Source organism: Lissotriton vulgaris, chromosome 4_1 (genome assembly GCF_964263255.1).
Source record: "Lissotriton vulgaris chromosome 4_1, aLisVul1.2, whole genome shotgun sequence".
Classification (NCBI taxonomy): domain Eukaryota; kingdom Metazoa; phylum Chordata; class Amphibia; order Caudata; family Salamandridae; genus Lissotriton; species Lissotriton vulgaris.
Genome location: NC_141691.1, coordinates 1,117,358,315 through 1,117,380,699, shown reverse-complemented (window position 1 = coordinate 1,117,380,699; position 22,385 = coordinate 1,117,358,315). Strand labels below are relative to the sequence as shown.

At 43.9% G+C, this 22,385-nt stretch overlaps 1 protein-coding gene across 1 annotated transcript in view; it reads left to right on the top strand.

Annotated features, from left to right (window-relative positions):
• Positions 1-22,385, top strand: part of LOC147722959 (dynein axonemal heavy chain 5-like) — a 1,378,573-nt gene that overhangs the window by 1,272,696 nt on the left and 83,492 nt on the right. The window contains exon 75 of the mRNA XM_086965349.1: positions 94-302. Coding sequence (XP_086821475.1) covers positions 94-302 — 209 coding nt within the window. The remainder of the gene's footprint in view (positions 1-93; positions 303-22,385) is intronic.

Genomic DNA, 22,385 nt, shown 5'->3' with positions numbered 1-22,385 from the left:
TAAGACAACTGTTGGCTCAGAGAGGTGGCCCATGAAAACATTTGTAAGATAAAGTAAAAACAAATGCTGATAAATACTTCTCTTTTCTTCTAGGAACAATTATAATGTCTGAAGACTTGAGGGATGCTCTTGATAACATGTACGATGCAAGGATTCCAAAACTGTGGTTCAAAATTTCCTGGGAATCGGCGACCTTGGGCTTCTGGTTCACAGAGCTCCTAGAAAGAAATCAGCAGTTTCACACCTGGCTGTTTGAGGGGCGCCCAAATCAGTTTTGGATGACAGGATTTTTCAACCCACAGGTAAAGTAAAAAATCTAAAGCGTCCCACACAGCTTAGTTTTTTTGGTCTTATATGTGCGACACGTTATGAATGAAATAAAGATAAGGTTGATTGACTTATATCTGATATACATGTCGAAGTCTATGACCAATGATCCCCTAAATAAAGGGGGTTGGGGGAACGAGAGCAAGGAATTGGCTGTCTGCGTTTGTATTGTCCCACAACGCACTGTAAATCACAAGTAGCAAACGCGACCAGACTGCCAAAATTGGAACATGGTCCTTATCTTGGGTACTACCTATGTGTTGTGCACACTGATGTCAACTTGTGTCCTAGACAAGGATAGGCCAGGGAATTTCAAAATGTGTAAGGGATAGCCTCACACACCACCCAGGCTATCATGCGTCATCATCGGCCACCCTCACTTGCCAGCAGGGGGGGCTGGTGACATTTGAAAGTGGTGGGGCGTAAACTAATTTGCATATTGCACCGCAGCGATCGAGCGCAGCGAGCGAGCCCGAACCACCTTGCATCCATCCATACATCATTCATGCATCCACCCATCTATCCACCCACCCACCCTGCATCCATACATCATTCATTCATGCATCCACCCATCCATCCATCTTGCATCCACCCTTCATGCATGCATGCATCCATACATCATTCATACATCCACCCATACATCCACCCACCCATCCTGCATCCATACATCATTCATTCATGCACCCACCCATCCATCCATCATGCATCCACCCATCATGCATGCATCCATGCATCCACCGATCCATCCACCCACCCACCCTGCATACATCATTCATTCATGCATCCACCCATCCATCCATCATGCATCCGCCCATCATGCATGCATGCATCCATACATCATTCATGCATCCACCCATCCATCCACCCAACCATCCTGCATCCATACATCATTCATTCATGCACCCACTCATCCATCCATCCACCCATCCATCCGCCATGCATCCACCCATCATGCATGCATCCATCCATACATCATTCATGCATCCACCCATCCATCCACCCACCCATCCTGCATCCACACATCATTCATTCATGCACCCACCCATCCATCCATCCATCCACCCATCCATCCATTAATCATGCATCTACCCATCATGCAAGCATCCATCCATACATCATTCATGCATCCATCCATCCACCCATCTATCCATCATTCATGCACCCACCCATCCACCCATCCATCCATCATGCATCCACCCATCATACATGCATCCATGCATCCATCCATACATCCATACATCATTCATGCATCCACCCATCCATCCATCCACCCACCCACCCTGCATCCATACATCATTCATTCATGCATCCACCCATCCATCCATCATTCATCCACCCATCATGCATGCATCCATCCATACATCATTCATGCATCCACCCATCCATCCACCCAACCATCCTGCATCCATACATCATTCATTCATGCACCCACCCCTCCATCCACCCATCCATCCATCATGCATCCACCCATCATGCATGCATCCATCCATACATCATTCATGCATCCACCCATCCATCCACCCACCCATCCTGCATCCATACATTATTCATTCATGCACCCACCCATCCATCCATCCACCCATCCATTCATCCATCATGCATCCACCCATCATGCATGCATCCATGCATCCATCCATCCACCCATCCATCCATCCACCCATCCATCCATCCATCCATCATGCATCCACCCATCATGCATGCATCCACCCATCCTGCATCCATACATCATTCATTCATGCATCCACCCACCCATCCATCCTGCATCCATCATTCATGCATCCATCCACCCATCATGCATGCATCCATCCATGCACCCATCCACCCACCCATCCACCGAACAATCATTAATGCACCCACCCTGCATCCATCCATCATTCATGTATTTTTATGACCATATAAAAATAAATTATGGACTCTAACAAGCCTTTAGGATCGATGTTGAAGGATGTGCCAGTTTACATATTACATCACCCCTACCTTTTTATGCTGGAAACCTTCTACCGCCCATGTATTTGCCATCCTGTAAGCCCTAGGTATGTACTATACAAATTCACATACAAACATACACCAACATGCATGCAATAATAAATGCATATATCATGCTATTCTGCCTCTACCGTTTGTTAACATTTTGAAATTTTATAACCTTAGTTCAAAGAGTACATTATATTTGTGGTGACAGTTGTTGACTCATTTTATGGAAAATGTTTATAAAATGAAATCTGTTGAAGGCTGTTGTTGCAACTATCAAAAAAGAAATTCTGAGAATTTTTACATTTCCAAAACCCCATGCCGTGAAATAAACGGGTGACCTGGAATAGGCGCACACATTTCTGCAGCAGATGCTTTAACACACTGAACTATCTCAAGTCATTTGTGCAAGCTAGTTTACTGGAACACCGAAAAACACACACTCTTACCTTGCTGCCGGTCCCGCACACGTCACAGGCTCACAGCGCCCCTAGCCAATACTGGAGCCAGGGGCACAGGTACCCTCTCGCCCGCAGCACGCCCATTAGGGCTCCTAATGGGCATGCGCAATGCCGCCAAAACACAAGTGCGCATGCGTGGACACAGGTAAAAATTCACCCTCCGTCCCCACGCATGCGTACTTGTGTTGCCGTCTGTACAATCATGTCAATGAATCAACATGACGCCCGCCCGGCGGTCTGACGTCATGTTGATTCATTGACATGATTGTCATGAGGGAGCTGCGGGCGGCGTCGGGCAGGGGGGGCTACGTCCCCACGTCCCAATGGACGAACCGCGCCTGCTTGCCAGGCAATCCTTTAGTTGCGAATCCATAACCTTACTGTGCTATGGGCTTGTTTATGCAGCAGAGGCTTGTTAAACGGCCCCTAAGCAGGGACTAGAGTGACATCAGAGGGGTAATGGGCAAGGGGGTGTAAATGATTATGAGGAATTTTTTATTTCTCCTGGAAATCCTTTAGTGACAAGTGGCCCCCTCATGTTTACCGGGAGTACTTTTGGAGAAGAGTAAGTAGTGGGATGCAATGTGAAAGGTTAAAAAACACACCTTCTGTCTTTTGTATTATCTCTCAAATGATAAATAAAACATTTCTAAACAGAAAAAAACACACCTTCCCAATGGATTTTCATTTTGTTAGTGGAAGGGGAAGTGTCAGAAGTTGGCCTGATTATATGATGTTTCCAATTCTGGAACCACCTTGTATCAGTCCAAACAATCCCTTATGGTGTCTGGTTGTAAGTCAACCTTATAGACAAGCTATCCTAGTGGTAGCATGGACTAAGCAGCCTTAAAGGCTAAACTCAAGAGGTCGTGTTAAGCGAGCTGTTTTACCAATCACAATCCTGTATTATCAAATGAAAGGACACCACACAAGTATATATTATAAAAATATATGTGTTTATTACTAAAATAATCCCCAGTACTCTTTATGAGCAAAGGGGCACAAGCGTTTAAACAAAAGCACAGTATAACATATGAAAGTTGCACAATTATGGATGAGGGCGGGTGGCCACTCAAACCATATATTAAGAAAGTGGTATAAGAGATACCAACCGAACAGTGGTTAGGCCTAGGGCCTAGGGAATGGCTGGGAGCAGTCGGGACAAGCAATGCTGAAGTCGGGAAAAGCCTGCGGGATTCGGGTGCAGCGCTTAAAGCACACGCATGCACCAATGCAAAGTCAATGGTGCGTAAAAGTTAGACAAATAGAGTTTAAGGATACTTCCGCTGAACCTAGAAGGACAAAACGTTAGACACAGACCCTAGAGGTGTGTACCAGTGTGGGAATACCGGCCTTGCTGCGTTACCTCACCCACAGGAAGCGGGTGCATAGGGTCGAAGTGTCGTCGGGTTTCGTCACGAAGGTTGTTGGTGCTTGAAGCTGAAGATGCTGCAGGCGATGTGTAGGAGAAGTGTCCGGTGTGATCCAAGGGTGGATCAGAGTTGAAAAGTACCTGAAAGCAGAGGGGACAGAGTCTGGGTCACTCAGCAGTGACCAGGGTGGAACCAGGACGGAACCAGGCAATGTTGGGCGCAATCAGGTGGTTGTCGAGGAGCTTCTCTCCGCTGCCACATGAGCTTTGGGGCATCTGCGACGTCCAGGAGCGAGTCACAAATTATCCCACACAAGCTCTCACCGTCGGTGCTGTCGGTTTCAAGATTGAAGCAAACAACACTTGGCAAGAGCAATCCACGCGGGATTGGAAGATGGCTTCTCACTCGGGCCAGGAGGGTCAGAGCGGGTGTTCCTTTTCAGAGGAGCAGGTGCAAGTCTGGAGCAACCAGAATCACAAGTTGTATTTAGGTTTTCGCCGGCACAGGGGCCACAAGCCAGCTGGCAAGTGACCGGACTAACGCATTGAGCCAAAGAAAGCAGAAGGGTCCCACGCAGCACTCGTCGAGTGTAGAGGGGTGAGCTTTGGTGCAAAAGTGGCTCAGGGCTGGGGCTTCTCAAACCCCGGTGTACAGCTTTGAGGGTCACTTGTGGGCTGCACAGTCAGCGTCTCGTGGTCTTTTCAAGATGGCGTGCCCCATGCTTCCGGTCGCCTCCACGGGTCTCAGCTCTGCAGGGACTGTGGATCGGGCTGTAAGAAAGCAGGCAAGCTTGATCTCGTCGATCTCTATTGCTCGAGTTACGGTGGGAACTGCAACAAAGCAGATGTCGAGGTGCTGGATGGTGCCTGTTTGCACAGGGTGGTCACTCCTTGACCACAAGGGAGATTCTTCAGTCTTCTACGTCGAGTAGGATGTCGAAGGGTCCAGAGTTTTGTTTCCAATGTTTCGTCAGGATAATCTGAGTGCGTTGGCACTGCTCCCATTCTTATACCAATCTAGGGGGCTGGATTACCTGCTAGGTCCCCTCCTATGGGTGGGACCCAGGAAGGGGGTGGATACACCCCTTTCCCTTTGATCCAGGCTGCGCTGGGACTGGGGCTGGTGTGCCCCAGAACCGGTTTGGCCGGATTATGCAAGGGGCAGCCTTGTGCTCCCCAGGCATTGTCTGGTTTCTTTCAAACCTCCCTGCTACAATCCACTATCTCCTGTCTGGGGTGGTGTGACACCTCCCTGTGACACGAAAGCCTTTGTCCAGGCCTCCTGTGCTGCGTTTCGGTCGGCAGCAGGAGGCCAGACTTGTGTCTGTGGCAGAAGCATCCATTTTGTGGATCTGAGGCTCTTTTAAAATCAACCGCGTTTTAGCAAAGTAACATGTCGTCTCCCTCTAGAGGGGTGGAATGCCGTCTGGTGAGGGGATAGTATTACAAATCGTATAACACCTTACACAACATGTTTTGATAAAGCCAAACCAAAGTTGACATATAACCGCGAGGATTATAATGCACTTAATAGTATATGGTATGGCATTATCCCAGAACAGCTTAGGGAATTGGTCCCAACAGCTGCAGACAGGCTCAGCTCATGCTAGAGCACCATCTCACATAAAACCAAGCACTCTGCCTCCAGGATTGTTAAGGCCTGCCATAGGAGTGGCTTATAGGTATATATGTGTCCAGATAGGTTTAGATATAGGCTTACTATATCTAAGCAAGGGGTGATTACACCACCTTGCCCCAGCTGAGTGATCAGCCAGTTGTGTCAATTTTAGATAGCCAGCCAGTGGTGGCAAAAGTCATGCTGCAGCCCCTGGTAGGCCTTGGATGCAACTATGCCCTGGGCCCCTATAGTGCTCTGTACAGGGGCTGATAAGGTGACCCAAGCCAATCTAGTTATGCACCTAGGATACATGGAATCCATTTTACAGAGAGAGCAGATAGCCTGGGGCCCTGATTATCAGGGAACCAGGCCAACTAAGTCGAAAACCAGCTAAACACAAGGCAGAACATCTGGGGTAACCATAGTCAGGTAGCCACCTTCCTACAGGAAAGACATAATTAAAAACAGACAGGATGCATAAGAATGGGTATTGCCCCCTACATCGGATGGGTTAGAGTGGTTTATAGTTATTAATACATGTAGAAGTGCCTTTGACAATGCTCTGTTAGTGTGGGACGTCACAGACATTTCTCCTACTGACTATTGATAAATCAAGACAAACAAAAAGCAATGGATGAATTGTTGGAATGAAACTCAGCCACAGGTAATTAGTCTGGGCCTCATTCCGGTCCATTTTTATTGTTGTTGCGTCACTACAGGCCAGGCACATTCATATGTAGCTCAGTCGTAGCCATGGCCCTGAGCTCTGTAGCGATGCTGAGAAGTGATTCCCATGTCCATGTGCCAGAGAGAATCACACTACACCTCACTGATGAGGCCCAATAAGTGTTCAAACCAATCTTGGGTTTGTGTGTTCCTGTTCACAAGGAACATGGCATTTCAGCTTGAGCATGAACCTACTGCATTTACCATTGCCCTCTGATGATGATTAATAAACAAACGATTGATTGTCAATTAAATATCCACATTGAGACCAACCACTCAAAACCGCTACATTTTACTTTTGATCGAGTGTTAAACTTGGGGGTTGACTATGATCTGCTCCAAACATAATTGGTTAGGTCCATCACCAGACTCGGGGCGTTGCGAGTGCTCCTCTAATTGGTTCAGTGGTTGAGGTCAGTTTCAGTTACAGATTAGTCTATTAAACCACATTGCACGCTTTTGTTATTCCTCACTGTTTTTACCACTGGAGATTTGGTACTTCTGTGTCTGCCGGGAAACAACCTTTACAACTTAACTTTTACACCGCACTACCATTACAACAAAACTTTTACAACGCAACATCCATTACATTGCATACATTTACAACGCAACCATTACAACGCATGACACTACAACGCACACCACTACAACGCATGCCATTACAACGCAGTCATTACAACGCATACATTACAACGCGTTGCATTACAACACATAGTACCCTTACACTATCCAACACTTACCCTACTGCTGCACCCCTGGAGTTAGAATAGTAATTTTTACCCCTACACTATCCAACACTTACCCTACTGTTGCACCCCCTGGAGTTAGAATAGTAATTTTTACCCCTACACTATCCAACACTTACCCTACTGTTGCACCCCCTGGAGTTAGAATAGTAATTTTAACCCCTACACTATCCAACACTAACCTTACATGCAATGTAATGTTATGCGTTGTAATGGTATGCGTTGTAAAGGTAGTATGCGTTGTAGTGGAATGCGTTGTAAAGGTAGCTTCAAAGAATTTGTTGTAATGGCACGCGTTGTAAAGGTATGCGTTGTAATGGGTGTTGCGGTGTAAAAATTACGTTGTAAAGGTAGGCGTTGTAAAAGTATGCGTTGTATCGTCATACATCCTTGTCTGCCTCTTGACGACAAGTGGAATGTTTGGTCAGCGTATGATGAGGGTGAGGCCTGGTCTTGCTGTCGCGTGCCATCACTTGCAGAAGAGCAGTACATACAGGTAAAACAGGTAAAACAGGAGAAATCTCACACCTACATAATTGTGATGTGCGAAGGCCTGAGGGGGACTGGGCAGGTCACAGGATGGGCACGCATTCAGTTTAGGTGTAGGCAAACTTGATTCACCATGAAGGAAATACATTGTTGCCTCTCCATTTTTCCTGTATTTGTGAATGAAATGTTGGCAACTGGGCAATGTCTGTGGACCTTCTTGGCAATTAACGGTAGGAATGTGTTGGACTGGTAGGTGATGGGGTTGTTTAAGGGTTCTTGAGCTGGTGGCTGACTAATACTGAGCACACAAGGATGGATGTTCGTGAAAGATGTATTTACTTTAATTAGACACTAATGCTTAGGCTTATCTTTATTTTTTGCTGACTTTTAAATGATTTCGGATTATGGTATATTATGTCAGATAGAGTGGACAAACGTTACACAAATGAATGACATCCCTTCAAATTGTTGAAAAGGGCCTCAAATAGTTCATTTATATTGCCCACCTCACAAGTGCCACATGGGCCCCCTTGAGGGGTGAGGGTATGCCAGGACCTGCTGTGAGTATTGAGATGCACCCAGTCCCTGCGAGGATGAGCCAGTGGGATATTTGTTATACAGAAAGATGCAAACATATAGTTTTCCTACGCCTGTGTGGCGGTCACGTTCAAGGTATCCTCCTCTTAGAATGTGTAGCATTAAAAAGATATCCCGCACTTCTCTGTAAAGGTGATACCTATGGTAGCTCCGGGAATTATTATATAGACTATGAGAAATGGATGGCTGATCAGAATGCACCAGTGGCCAGTTACAGCAAAATGTATAATCGTAAAATCCTAAATTTATTGTTCTTGTGTGTTAGGATTTGTAATAACAATCTATTAAATTATGTCTCAGAAATAATCATCTCTTTGGGGCTGACTTTCTAGACAATTGGAATGTGCAGTAATGCGCTCAGTGCTCTGCAGCATTAATCCTGCTACTGAAATTGGTTTGTAGTTTATTCGGCGTGTCAGATCCTTCCCTCGTTTATGAGATCAATTGCGAGTCTCAAGGGAGACCTTTGTGTAATCTGTGCGCTTTCCTTTCTCGTTCTTCTCAACTCTGCTTAGTTTCAACCTCATTACATGTGAAATACAAGGTGGCAGCCCAGGGTTAGGGGAGTCCAGAAAACAGTTTGAAAATAATCAGGCAGACAATGAATGAATGAATGAATGAATATGTCTTTATATGGCGCATGGCTACCCTAGGGCATCCCAGCGCACTATAGGACAACTAGAACTTAACCGCTACTCATGGAAAAAAGAAGGTCTTTAACAGTTTCCTAAAGTGAAGATAATTGGGCTCAAGACGAACTGATTCGGGAAGTTGATTCCACAATTTTGCTGCATGGAGCATAAATCTCCGACCGCCCATGCGTGCACGGCGGATCCTGGGAACTATCAGCCGCTTTTTATTATTATTATTTTTTTTTGTAAATCTGTTTATTGCACAAGAAAGCAATCCATTTATGACATACATATGCAACATGGTAAATGCTGATAGGTATAAGTCAAGTCAACGACCAATAATGAGATGCATCACAGTGGGATTGCAGACTTACAGAATGACACAGTGCAATGATACATTTTTGCTTTTTTACGAAACAAGAAAGAAAAAGGAAAATCATACAATAACTGAAGAAAAAATGGTCAACAATGTACAAAAAATAAGTCAAGTCGGCGATATTGCGAGCACAGCGAGCAGATCAATCAGCACAAGAAGCAGTTCCTCTCTCAGTATGGCACATTAGAAATGGAACATCAAGACGTTCAGGTACAGACCAATCCCCTGTCAAACACCACACCGGCAACATCGGGATCCCACAATGAAAAAGGCAACACCCATGCAGCCCTTGAAGCCGCTCAGCAAGTCGCCAGAGAGGCTGGCTCTGAAACTTAGCAATGTTAGTCATGTATGAACCGAATGAAAGATAGCGGTGAAGATAGTCCCTATGTGGCAATGCGGCCTTTCCTATCCCACCCCCGCAGGAACAAAGGAGTTAATCGATTGGGATTGAGCTTCCTGAGCGAGCCTCTCAGTGTATTTCCGATATGGCCCCCATTTTTGTCAATCGGTCTGGAAGCAATAAGCATGATATCTGAGTATTCAGCGCTGTTAACATTACAGTAGGCCATACTACAGAGCCAAGCGCAGACTGTAGGAGCGCGCCTAGCACACCAGAGAAGCGCCACTTCTCGTTTAGCTAAAAGGAAGCCAATAGATGCCAGTTTACGAAGAGGGCGTGGGAAGTTGACAACATAACCAAGCAGCGCAATTTCAGGGGTGGGTTGCAGGTCCATGCCTAGTATGTCCCCCAGAACCCGGTGTATCTGCAGCCAGTAGGTATGTAGTAACGGGCAAGTCCAGGAAAGATGGGCAAAATCCGCCTGTGGGGCTTTGCATTTAGGGCAATTGTGTGGCCTGCTAGGGTCAATTCTGTGAGCAAGTGCGGGAGTGTGGTACGTCCTCCTCAGGAACTTAAAGCAGCTTTTTATTATTGGATCTCAATGTCCGGGGGACCTGATATGGGGGCCACAATGCACTGGACAAGGGGGGTGTTTTCTAGAGGAGACAGCTTGTACAACACAGACTTTACCATGCAGGTCCTTTATAAGACAAACGTTACCATGCAGGGCCTCACTGACACTGATCAGGAGTGGCAGGGCGCGGGGCGAGGAGGGCGAAAGGGGGCAAAGTAAAGAAAAACAAACATATCTTTCCTCCTCCCGCTCCTCATCATCCCTCGTTGTCGTCCCTCCGCTCCCCAGGAGCCAGGAAGCACACCCAGGCTCCCCTAATCAGTCACAACTCTGCAATGCAGAGTTGTGATTGGTCTGAGCGCAGTGGTTCGGTGCTCAGCCAGGGAATTGAGGCCTGGTCCTGTTCTCCACACAAGCTGTATTGCAGCATGCAAAGTGCACATAACTACACAGTCATTGTGCACTTAAGAGGATGCTACTACTCCTCCCCTGCTCCGTGCGCAGAGCAGACCTGCCCCGCTCGCCATGCCGCAGCAGGAACAAATAAAATGATAATAACAACCAGTTATTATAATTTTATATTTACTTTATTTCTACTGCTGAAAGCAGTGGGGCAACGCTCCTCCGCCTTAGCAAAGGATTCGCCATAGCATGCACATATTTTTTAAAATAACATGCTTATTATGTTTAGGTGTGGGTAGTGGTAATGGGAGGTGAGGGTAATTTTGAGGCTATGAGCTGATTAGTGGTAAAGGGATGTTAGTTTAATTTGAGGGTTTATGGGGTGGTATTGGTAAATATTTGCATGTGTTGGAAAGTCATACATTCACATTTCTAGTGTACCAGAGGGCCAATGTACTTAGCCTCGTAAATTAGATGAGAACACTTGAGGTTCCTCTTGGAGGTCTTGTTGTGTCATTCAGGGACAGATGAAAAAACGGAAGTGAAGGAATGTCAGTGTTTGTATATTTTGGTGGTAGCGTGATTATAGAATATTTGACCAAAAATTCTTAGAAATGACTGCTTTCCTTTTATAAATTTCCTTTAGCACGTACTATTTGATGTACTTAACATCACCTAGTCATTACCATCCAGAAACTACTAAAAACCCTCTAAGGTCAGCTGAACATTTTTGTACTGGCTCTTCAATGTGATATTCTCTTCCTTACTGTTTTGTTTGTTATGTAAAGAATCTTGATACTGATTGTCTTCTGAGCTACATAGCACAATGGAAATAAATATAATACATTATTGTATTAGCACATACATTTGGCATGAGAGAGATCTTAAGCGGGGTAGGTCACCTGCTGACAGTCGAAGAGTCTTCTCTACCATTCTCAAACCAACACATTGGGTAGTGAGGTGTTCCATAAAAGACTCAGATCTAGGGTGTATGTTGAATACGTAGGTGTATTCTGCAATGCAGACTCTATCCACATCTATGGCTCCATCTCCTCCAAAGAGCACGTCTCAACTGACCGTTCAACATTCCATACATCAAGGATAAATATACAGAACACTCGAGGCCATACACTCTACGTTCCTGTGTACCTGCTAAGATGCCAGGATGCCACACATCTTCTCCCCTTAATACCACAAAAAAAGTACAAACTATAATACATGGCGCATGACCTCACAAGAAGTAACTGGCTATCTAGCTATACATCGCTAAGTCATCACATTTCCCGGGAGATCTTCTCTCTCATTTCTCAGCCCTCCGATGAGTACTCCCCCTTCCTTGCTGGAAATCCAATGCATCTCTTGATTCCACACATGTGCCTTGGACCGAAAAACCTTCTTTGGTGACTTTGACCACTCTGTTAAGATTCCAAATTCAACTACCTTCCAGTCTTACTGCATTATCAAATTTCTACACCATTTCAATGGAACACTATATTTAGAAAATGCTCCATGTGTAACAGGTGCTTTCACCGTTACTACATCCCCCACCTTCACATTTACTGTTGTGGCTGCTTTCGTCTTAAATTTTGCTTGCCAACACCTTTTCCAATACTCTCCTATTCCACCCCTCATCTTCAACATATTCATCCATACCACTGCTCCTCCTAACCCATGCTAGAAATTACACAGAATTGGCCTTCCTGCCTTTTAGCAATTCAAATGGGGTCTTCCCTGTGGTTCCGCGGGGTGTCACTCCGTTCATTTCCAACCATTTCTATACCTCAGACATCCAATCCTTATCGGCACTCCTTGATAATTGTATAGCCTCTTTAATAGTACCACAGTACCAAGCCTCCTTAATGGTACCACAGTACCACTGGTTTCTGAGTGGGACAGCGTAGACCTTTTATGTACAAAACCTCTCCTGCACAAAACTCCTCCATTGCTACTGAAGTAAACTGCACTTCATTGTCCATCAGCACTGATTCTGGTAAGCCTTCCCTAGCAAACACCTGCATCAGAGACTCAATCGCCTTCTGTGATATAACCTTATAAACTTCTTGTTCCTATTAATGGGGAGGGGTCCCAAAATGTCAACAGACACTTCATTCCGAGCTTTCTTCGGCACAATCCAACCTTTCTCTCACAACACCAGGAGGCACTAATCTAGTACTTCTAAAAACCAAACCATTGTCACTGGATAACTCTTCTCTGACACACCAATACAATTTTACCTCACTATCTAATAATCTCTTGTCACCCCAGCCATTTTCTAACTTAAGCACCACACCTTGCAAAACCTTGTCCTTACCAACTTAATTTCTCCAATCTTCTTCACCAATTACACCTTCCGTTACCACACACACAATTTCCTCATCAATGAATTCTTCATCCACTTCAAAATGCTCCATCTTTACCATCCTGGATAAACAGTCAGCCACTGTGTTACTCTTCTCTAGGATGTGAACATTGTCTACCGTTCTCTTCATAAACAGCTCCTTAAAAGGCATATGATCTGTTCTAACAGTAAACTTCCTGCTCCACAATTTTTTTTAACTTCCTTATTGCCCATAAAATGGCAAGAGCCTCATGCCCAATCACTGAATACCTACACCCCAAAGGTCTTAACACACCATGTCTCCTCTGAATAAAAGTTGCCCCTAATCCTTTTACACTTGCATCTGTGCAAATTATATTCTCCTATTCAGGACAAAACCTTTTCAAACGTTGAGCGTTCTGTAATTCCTCCTTCAAGCCAACAAACTGTTTATCTCATTCATCACACCACTTTAACTGCACATTCCTTTTAAAAATCCCATGTAACTTGAATTTCTTTTCCGAAAATTTCCACACAAAGTTGCTATAAAACTTCACTAATCCCAGGAAATAATCTAATTCCTCCTTACTTTGCAGGACTGCCATCTCCAAGGTCATCTTTACCAAATCAGGCTTGGGCTTCAGACCATCTTCCAATAAGGTGCAACCTAAAAAAATGAACTCCTTTCTGTGAAATTATCCCAACCTTAAGCGTCAAACCGTTCACCTTCAATCTCTGCAACACAGCTCTAGCTCACATCATGCTCCTCATGAGTTTCTCCAAAAATCAATATATGATCTTTGTATACTTTTACCCTCGGTATGCCACTTAACACTGTTTACATTGCTGAGTGGAAGACAGACGCAGCTGATAACAAACCAAAAGATCTTCTCCTAAACCTGTATGTTCCATTCAAGGTGACAAATGCTGTGAAATCCGTAGAATCTTCATGCAGCCTTATCTGGTGGTATGCAGAAGTTATATCCAAAGTGGAAACCACTTCTCATTTCCCAGCATACACACCAACTCATGAATCTATGGAATGGGACATCTATCCACCACTGCAACCCTGTTGAGACCTCTGAGGTCCACACACAAATAAATATCCCCATTAGGCTTCCTTGCTACCACCTAAATTCAGAGAACAAGAACAGTCTACCCCTTGTGATTTATAATCAGGCTCAAATAGAGTCCTAGATTCACACAAAGCAGGGATAAGCTCACAGTAACCAGAAACAAGAACAACTGATGTCAGGACAAAAAACTTATATGTAGATAATCATATTTTATTTCCTTTTTTCTTTATAAAAGTATCATTTTTTTGCAAAACAGAAGGACCAGATTTACACAACATGAATAATACTGATAAACCTCAACATCATTCAAAAAATATCCCACACACCCCAGAAAGAGTTCAGTCATACTACTCAACAAACATACACATACTTTGTACATACACCAACTTAATAAGTTCTGACATACTCATCCATTCATAGATCATCCCATATACATCGTACTTCAGTAGCCAGGTGTTATACATATAAAATGTCCTGAATAGTTTCCAAGCACAGGATCGGAGACGAGTTGACAAGATATCAGGACAAAACAAAGAACGCCAACGCGCGTTTCGGTGCAAGGCCAGGTCTAAGGCCACACCTTCTTCAGGGCACACTGAACAGGGGGACGAAGAAATGGCATGCATTTGAAATATTTCCCGAAGACAAACGAAGTTCTCGTGCACCTCAAGTTTTTTCAATGAAGTAGCAGTATCTTTGAAAGATTTCCAAGGTGGGTATTTAAGATAGTCAAGAGGCCCGGCTCGGGGTGATATTTCCAGCAATAAAGCACCCTTATTCAGTGGCAGGAGGCAATCATAATCCACTAGAAGTAGCAGAGAGCTCAGGTCCAATAAAAAACAGAATCTGATAAGGTGCAATGCGAGAACGCCCGTTCAGAATGCACAGGATGGGCAATGTGTCCGTTTTCAGATCAGCTCCTTAATATCTTTTGGAAAATGGCCGGAAGCAGTCAATCATTCGGGCGTGCGGTAAGGCATAACCACCAGCAGACCCGAGAGGATCACAAATGAGCCGCCACCGGACTTGATCATTCAGTACCTCCTCAATGAGACCAGCTTCCTCTAATCTTTTTATCTTTTCCACAACAACATCCTTGACCTCAAAGGGTACCTTCCTTACCTTACACACCACAGATGTGGAACCCTGTACCTCCTTGATCTTATGGGCGTATCCTTTCAAACAGCCTAAAGCATCTGTAACTACTTCTGGAAACTCCTCTGAAAATGCAATATCCTTGACTACATCAGAATCATCCATGACCTTGACTTTGAAATCCTCCCTCAACCTGTTGGGAGGATCAGAATTGAGATCCAAAATGACATCCAAAACACATTGGTTAAACCAGCTGATGACTGCATCCCCTTCTGATGCAACATACATTTTCCCTACTACCATTCTTCCCTGATATTCTGTTATTCCTTGGAAGTAACCCACCAATGTAATGGGCTCTCCACTATACTCTGTAGGTCAAACATCTGGTTTACAAAGTTGCACCTTGTTCTTTATACCATCTACAAACATATCATTACAAATATTTGTAAGCTTTGCCCCTGAATCAAACAGCATTTTCACACGCTTTCCATCCACCAAAGCAACATCTTGTGGACCCTCACTACCGTTGCTGGGCACCTGCAAAATTATCTCCTCGCCATCATAAGAATAATCCAAAACCTCATTAACCTTTTCTCACCTTTACACCTTTACACTTACTCACACGACCCTTTCATAAACACAATTGTCACATTATTTTCCATCCAGGACACTGTGTCTTATTCACTCTACATCTAAAGCATTTATCTGTGAACTGTTTGCCTTTATATTGACTGGTCACCACGTTGTCACTTTGTGCTTTTACACTCTTATTCTTCACTTCATATTTGTTCAACACCCAAATTGTGGTTCCAGTAACGCTTTCCGAGTAATTTTTCTTCAAAACTTCCAAACACTCTAGACTGTGCTCTAAATTTATATTTTGCACAAGAGAACGATCATCATTTATGTCAACAATTCTTCACATATATATCATTACTACATCCCAACATAAATTGGTCCCTCAGTCGCTCATCCACGGATCCACCAAACGTACATGTGGATGCCAACTTTCTCAATATCATAATATATTTCTCTGCAGACTCCCCTTTGTTTTGCATGCGTGTCCCAAAATGGAAATTCTACAGTATGGATGACACGCGTGGCAGAAAATGGGAAACAAACTTCTTTTCAGACACATCATATTCACTCAAGCCATCAATCTCTTCATCTGTGAGACTGTGTAGATGATCATAAATCTCTTGCCCTTCTGGTCCATGAGAGTGCAACAGCATCACAACTTTCCTCTCAGCAGATACATTTGTACCACATGCCCTGGCATACCTTGCAAACAAACACTTTCCTCCACGTCTCCCATTTAATTAAAGGTTCCCCCCCGGAGAAGGCAGCAAACATAGAGGAGATACATGCTGCAACATTTTGCAATCACTAAATGCACCACAATACCCAAATGTTCCAAGAATGACAGTGGAGCTAAAATATTACTAGCACACCAAAGTGAACCAATATACTAACAATGTTACAGGTAATACAAAATAACAACATGAAATAAGAAAAGAGTCACAGGAATTCCAGGCAGACCCACCTGAAAAACACCAACAGATATAAACCAAAAGGTGTGTTAATCCCTATGATTCGCTGTAGAATATAAGCACTCGGGTAGGTTGAGGAATTACAATAATCAGCCACAAAGACAGCCCTGTGGAGCCGTGTGCATTGACGTGAAAATGAAAGCATCAATGCCCAAATATGCTCCATATACACCATTTATTTAACAGCAGAGCTGTGCTAATTGTCATGAGAATGTGCTCACCAGTTTCCCACATATGGGCCATTTCATGTAACAAACCTCAAGTAATAATCAGCAAAGCTGTGCACATCATTGTAAAAATGCGAGCACTAGGGCACAAGATATGCGGCCAGCCTCACTTCTGAAATCCAATATGGCCACGTGACGTCATTGCCATATTGACGTCATCAAGCTGGACACAGTGTGGAACGCTAATCACGCCGCACTTTGCATTGAATCCTGCTCACCAAGCTCACTTCAAGCGTCACAGGGGCACCAAAGGCTACTGAACACCACCATTCCAGGCACTCAAACATTCCAGGTATGCAGTCGAATGGAACACCCCTGTAATGAGCTCATGCCTCATTCGGCTCACTCCTCAAGTTTCGAAAGGTGCCACCTCAGCCGTTAAATGCCCAAATCAAGATTGTGCCCCCAAAAGAGTCAAAAACACCAACTCCTTTGATTAGTCTAGTGAGCAGCAAACAAGATGTCACTACACTTCAACAACAATCTCTTTATATCATCAAAGCAATATTTCTCTGTTTAAACGTGATCCACCTTTAACGAGGATCTTATTTGCGTTGAAGTCTGCATCCCCCAGGCACACCACTGCCCATAGTCAACTCATCGGCAGAATGAGATGTTCCATAAAAGACTTAGGGCTAGATGTAGGTAAATCAGATTTACTGATTCACAATTACCGAATTTTACCGATTCAGTATTCATAAATCGGTAAATCTGATGTAGGTAATTATTCAGTAACAAAAACCGAATCGGTAGGATTCGGTATTTACCAAATCGGTAATTACTGAATCGGTATTTGCCATTTATTCCTATGGGCCTTGAAGCCCATAGGAATCAATGGCAAATATTGATTCAGTAGTTACCGATTCGGTAAAAATACTGAATTGCCAAGGGGGACAGGGTGTCACTTTGACACCCTGTTGCACCCCTGTTTCTGGCTTGTGTGCCATGTGACACACATACATGCCCTTAGGGCATGTATATGTGCCACATGGCACAGGTGTACATGCACAGATGTGCATGTACACAGAAATTAATTATTTACCACCAAATAGTATTGAGTGGTAAATAACGATTTTTAAGGGCCTGTGGCACTGTTTACTGTGCCATCTACATATTGATTTACAGAATTGGTAAATTTACCGATTCTGTATTTTACCGATTCTGTAAATTTACCGAATCGGTGAATTTACCGATTCCGTAAATCAAAGGCCCCCTACATTACAAAACCCAAACACCGGTCGGTAACGGCCGAAATCGGCCATTACCGACCGGTATTTGGTCTCCTACATCTGGCCCCAAGATCCAGGGTGTATGTTGAATAATTAGGTTTATTCCATAGTGCAGACTGCACCCGCAACTATGGCTCCATCTTCTTCAAAGAGCAGGTCTCAACTGACCACTTAACATTCCACACATCAAGGATAAATATACAGAACACTCCAGGTCATGCACTCTACATTCCTGTGCACCGACCGAGATGCCAGGAGGCCACAGGTAGAATGGGAGGTAATTGGTGGTTTGGGAGAATAGCTCGTGGAAGTCCATGGATACCTTGGACCGTGCTTCAACACGTCCCCTTTAACTACTTTGAAACTCAGGCTCACCTTTCAATTTTTCAGTGGCCCTGGGAGAAACATTTATTTTTGTGTTATATTAAGATGAACACACACAGGGAATGTAAAATGTTTGTGGTGTCACTAGTGGTGGTAATTTTGATAGTCTATCACTTCACTTGCAAAGTGTATATCTTGATGGCATTATTATATACAAGTTCAAATATATATCATTGTGTAAGTTTACAGTTTTGTCTACTACTTCCAAATTCTGTGTTTTCCACACTGTGGGAGTTCTGTCGGTTGGTTTGTTGGACCACAATGTCAATAGACCCTGCTCACTTTCAAAACAATGAAAAGACTATTTGAAGAAAAGAGCATTAGTACTTGGTTTAAGTCAACACACTGTGTGTGTGTGTGTGTGTGTGTGTGTGTGTGTGTGTGTGGGTGTGCGCGTGTGTGTGTGTGCGCGTGTGTGTGTATGTATATATATATATATCTCAAAAGTACACAGATGCGGAGCACTCACAGGACGGTTTCAATTTGATTTTAATTGAGCAAATGTATTTCAGCACTTTGCCTTCTTCAGTGCTTATCAATTCAGCCCTAAACATAATGCACGTTTAGATGCCATCAGAAGTAATTTTATCGGGAAAATACAGAAACATGGCCAGCAACGAAGGACTAACAAAATCTTGGTCACAATACCAGTTTCACTGGCTGCCATGTCGGTGTGTATTTTTTTTGCTTCTAGGCTTATGGTTAACATTTTGTTTTTCATAGTCCCAGTCTCTTACAGACAATTGAAACTTTACCTCTTGTATAGAGGGAAAAAACTGAAATGCCTGATGTCACTCACACACAGTATGATCCATGTAGTCCTTCATAAAAAAACGGCCACTGTGTCTCCAAATGACGGTGCTAATGTTGGCTGTATGTCAGTCCCTCGCCAGTGCCAAGGTTTCAAATGTTTACCACTCCTAAAGGTTTGGGTCTGTATGACTCTGAGCCTCCAATTCGATAATTGACAGCATATTCAGACTGGTAGGAAAAGTGTTTCCATTTATCCATGGCGGTTCTGGCAGGAATTCAAATACCTGCTCCAGGTATCGCCCCAACTGCCGAACTCCCGGGCAGGTGCTGTAATCTACTAGTGTGAGAGCGACATCACGTAAAAATCAAAGCTGCACAGATGCGGAGCACTCACAGGATAATTTCACTTTGATATTAATTAAGAAAATGCATTTCGGCAATAGGCCTTCTTCAGTGGTCATCAACTCAGCCCCAAACATAGCACGTTTAAATGCAGAAGTCATTTCATTGGGAAAACACGGAAACATGGCCAGCAACCCCCAGTGCGAAACGCACCGTGATGAGTCATACATAATCCAAGGGGCCCTTCTTGGGGACTTGGTTTCGACGGCGCCCCGTTAGTCCTTAGGGCGGTTGTAAGCCTGAGCAACCGGGGGATTGCCGATAGCGCCCCGCCCGGATGGAGAAGGTGTGAGTTAACTCTCCTTTGTCCGGAGGGTGGGGTGGGTGGACAATAGGTCCGCCGGTGGGAGGATTTCCTCCCAGGTACCACACCGGGCTATGGCCGCTGGTGTCCGTTTCTTTGGCTCAACTTCAGGCGCCCTGCAACAAGGGGTTGCGGGGCGTAGGGGGTCGCCTGTCAGTTAACCCATCCTGTTATTTGTACTACAAATAAACCTGCAACTTCTTCATCCCAACATACTTGTCTGTGTGTCATTTGGTTTTGGGGAGGTTGTGGGCAGAGGCGTACCGATGGAACTACTACGGGCAGGTGCTGTAATCTACTAGTGTGAGAGCGACATCACGTAAAAATCAAAGCTGCACAGATGCGGAGCACTCACAGGATAATTTCACATTGATTTTAATTAAGCAAATGCATTTCGGCACTATGCCTTCTTCAGTGGTCATCAACTCAGCCCCAAACATAGCACGTTTAAATGCAATCAGAAGTCATTTCATTGGGAAAACACAGAAACATGGCCAATAACGAAGGACTCACAAAGTCTTGGTCACAATACCAGTCTCACTGGCTGCCATGTCGGTGTGTGTGTTTTTTGCTTCCAGCCTTATGATAAATATTTTGTTTTTCATATTCCCAGTCTCTTATAGATAATTAAAACGTTACATCTTGTATAGAGGGAAGAAACTGAAATGCCTCATGTCACTCACATACAGCATAATCCATGTAGTCCTTCGAGAAAAAATGGCCACTGTGTCTCCAATTGACGGTGCTAATGTTGGCTGTATTTCAGTCCCTTGCCACTGCCAAGTTTTCAAATGTTAACCACTACTACAGGTTTGGGTCTATATGACTCCGAGCCTCCAATTCGATAATTGACAGCATATTCAGACCGGTAGGAAAAGTTTTTCCATTTATCCATGGAGGTACTGGCAAGATTTTAAATAACTGCTCCAGGTATCACCCCAACTGCCGAACTCCCAAGCCGGTGCTGTAATACGCTAGCGTGAGAGCGACATCACGTAAAAATCACAGCAACACAATGGCCATTTGGATCATGCTGTGTGTGAGTGACAGAGTCTTGGTTTTATATATATATATATATATATATATATATATATATATATACATACTACGGGTAATTTGAGGCAGGTGAGGCTCCTGCACTATGGAGAGGAGGAGCCAACAAAAGACCAAAGAACCGGAGAGCACGCCATTGAACCCCAGCATCTGATGTAGGCACACGCCAAAACCTGGTTATGCTAAACGTTTCAATAAAAAGCATTCCCTGAAACCCCGCTGCGTCCTTTGATTTCCTCCCCCGGAGGGAAGGAGAAGCTGACTTCATATATATATTAGCAACGACAGAGAAACGGACAACTCGATTTTCTTCTTCTTGAAGCAGGTATTTTATTTTGAATAAAATATTTCAAGTGAACTGCTGTGGAAACATCCATATATATATATATATATATATATATATATTACCTACTGGCGGTCGCCAGTAGGTATATATAGTTAGGATTTTTTCTCTATGGGATTTTTGAAAATTCTATGTCTAATAACTTTGGCGTTTGTGGACGGAATTGGCTGAAATTTTCAGGAAAATGGAACATTTTGTTTCTGAGCAGCCCCTGACAATTCGGGGGGGTTTCATCAAGGGGGGGCCGAGAAAAAAGGGGGGTCACAAAACGCCTTTTTCCCATGTTAATTTCCATAGGGCGGTTGGCCTCACTTTTAGCTCGAACGGCTGAATGGATTTGCACGAAACTTGGCAAAATTGTAGGGACTGTTAGCCCGATGTGCCTTTGCTAGGTCTCAATATATGTGCTCCAGAGGATTTTGAGTAATTTAGGTTCAAAAAAAGATATATATCTGGGCGGAGCCTAACCACACATCTGATCTGATTGGCTGTCAGCACTTCATCCAAGAAGTGTTGGCAGCCATCTTGGGACCAATATACATGATAGCACCTCATTAAAAAGCATTGTAGTTAATAGAGGGTTTTAGGACTTTAGTTACATTATAAATCATTTGTTGATGGTACCATACTCGTTTTAGGAATTGTGGTGGGTTCTAAGGTGATTTTACCATGTGAAAAAACCTTCTGCTGTGATATCATGAATATTGTTTGAAAGAAAACTAATATCTCATGATTTTCCCACAGTGGTTTGGAAGGGGATCTATAAGCTAAACTGAAAGCATATTGTCTGTAAATTCACATTATCTTTCTTAGTCATGTGAAAATGAAGTCTGACATTCTCAGTAAAACATGTACATCCAACAAGGACAGAGACTGTCAGTTGATTCCTTAGTGCAACTAACTATATATGAAATTTCAATGGTTTTGTGTGAGTAAAATAAGGTTTTGTAAATGCTAATCCCTAACTATATATGTTCTATAACCCATGGTTTTTTCAGTGAATTTTCAAGGTTTTGTA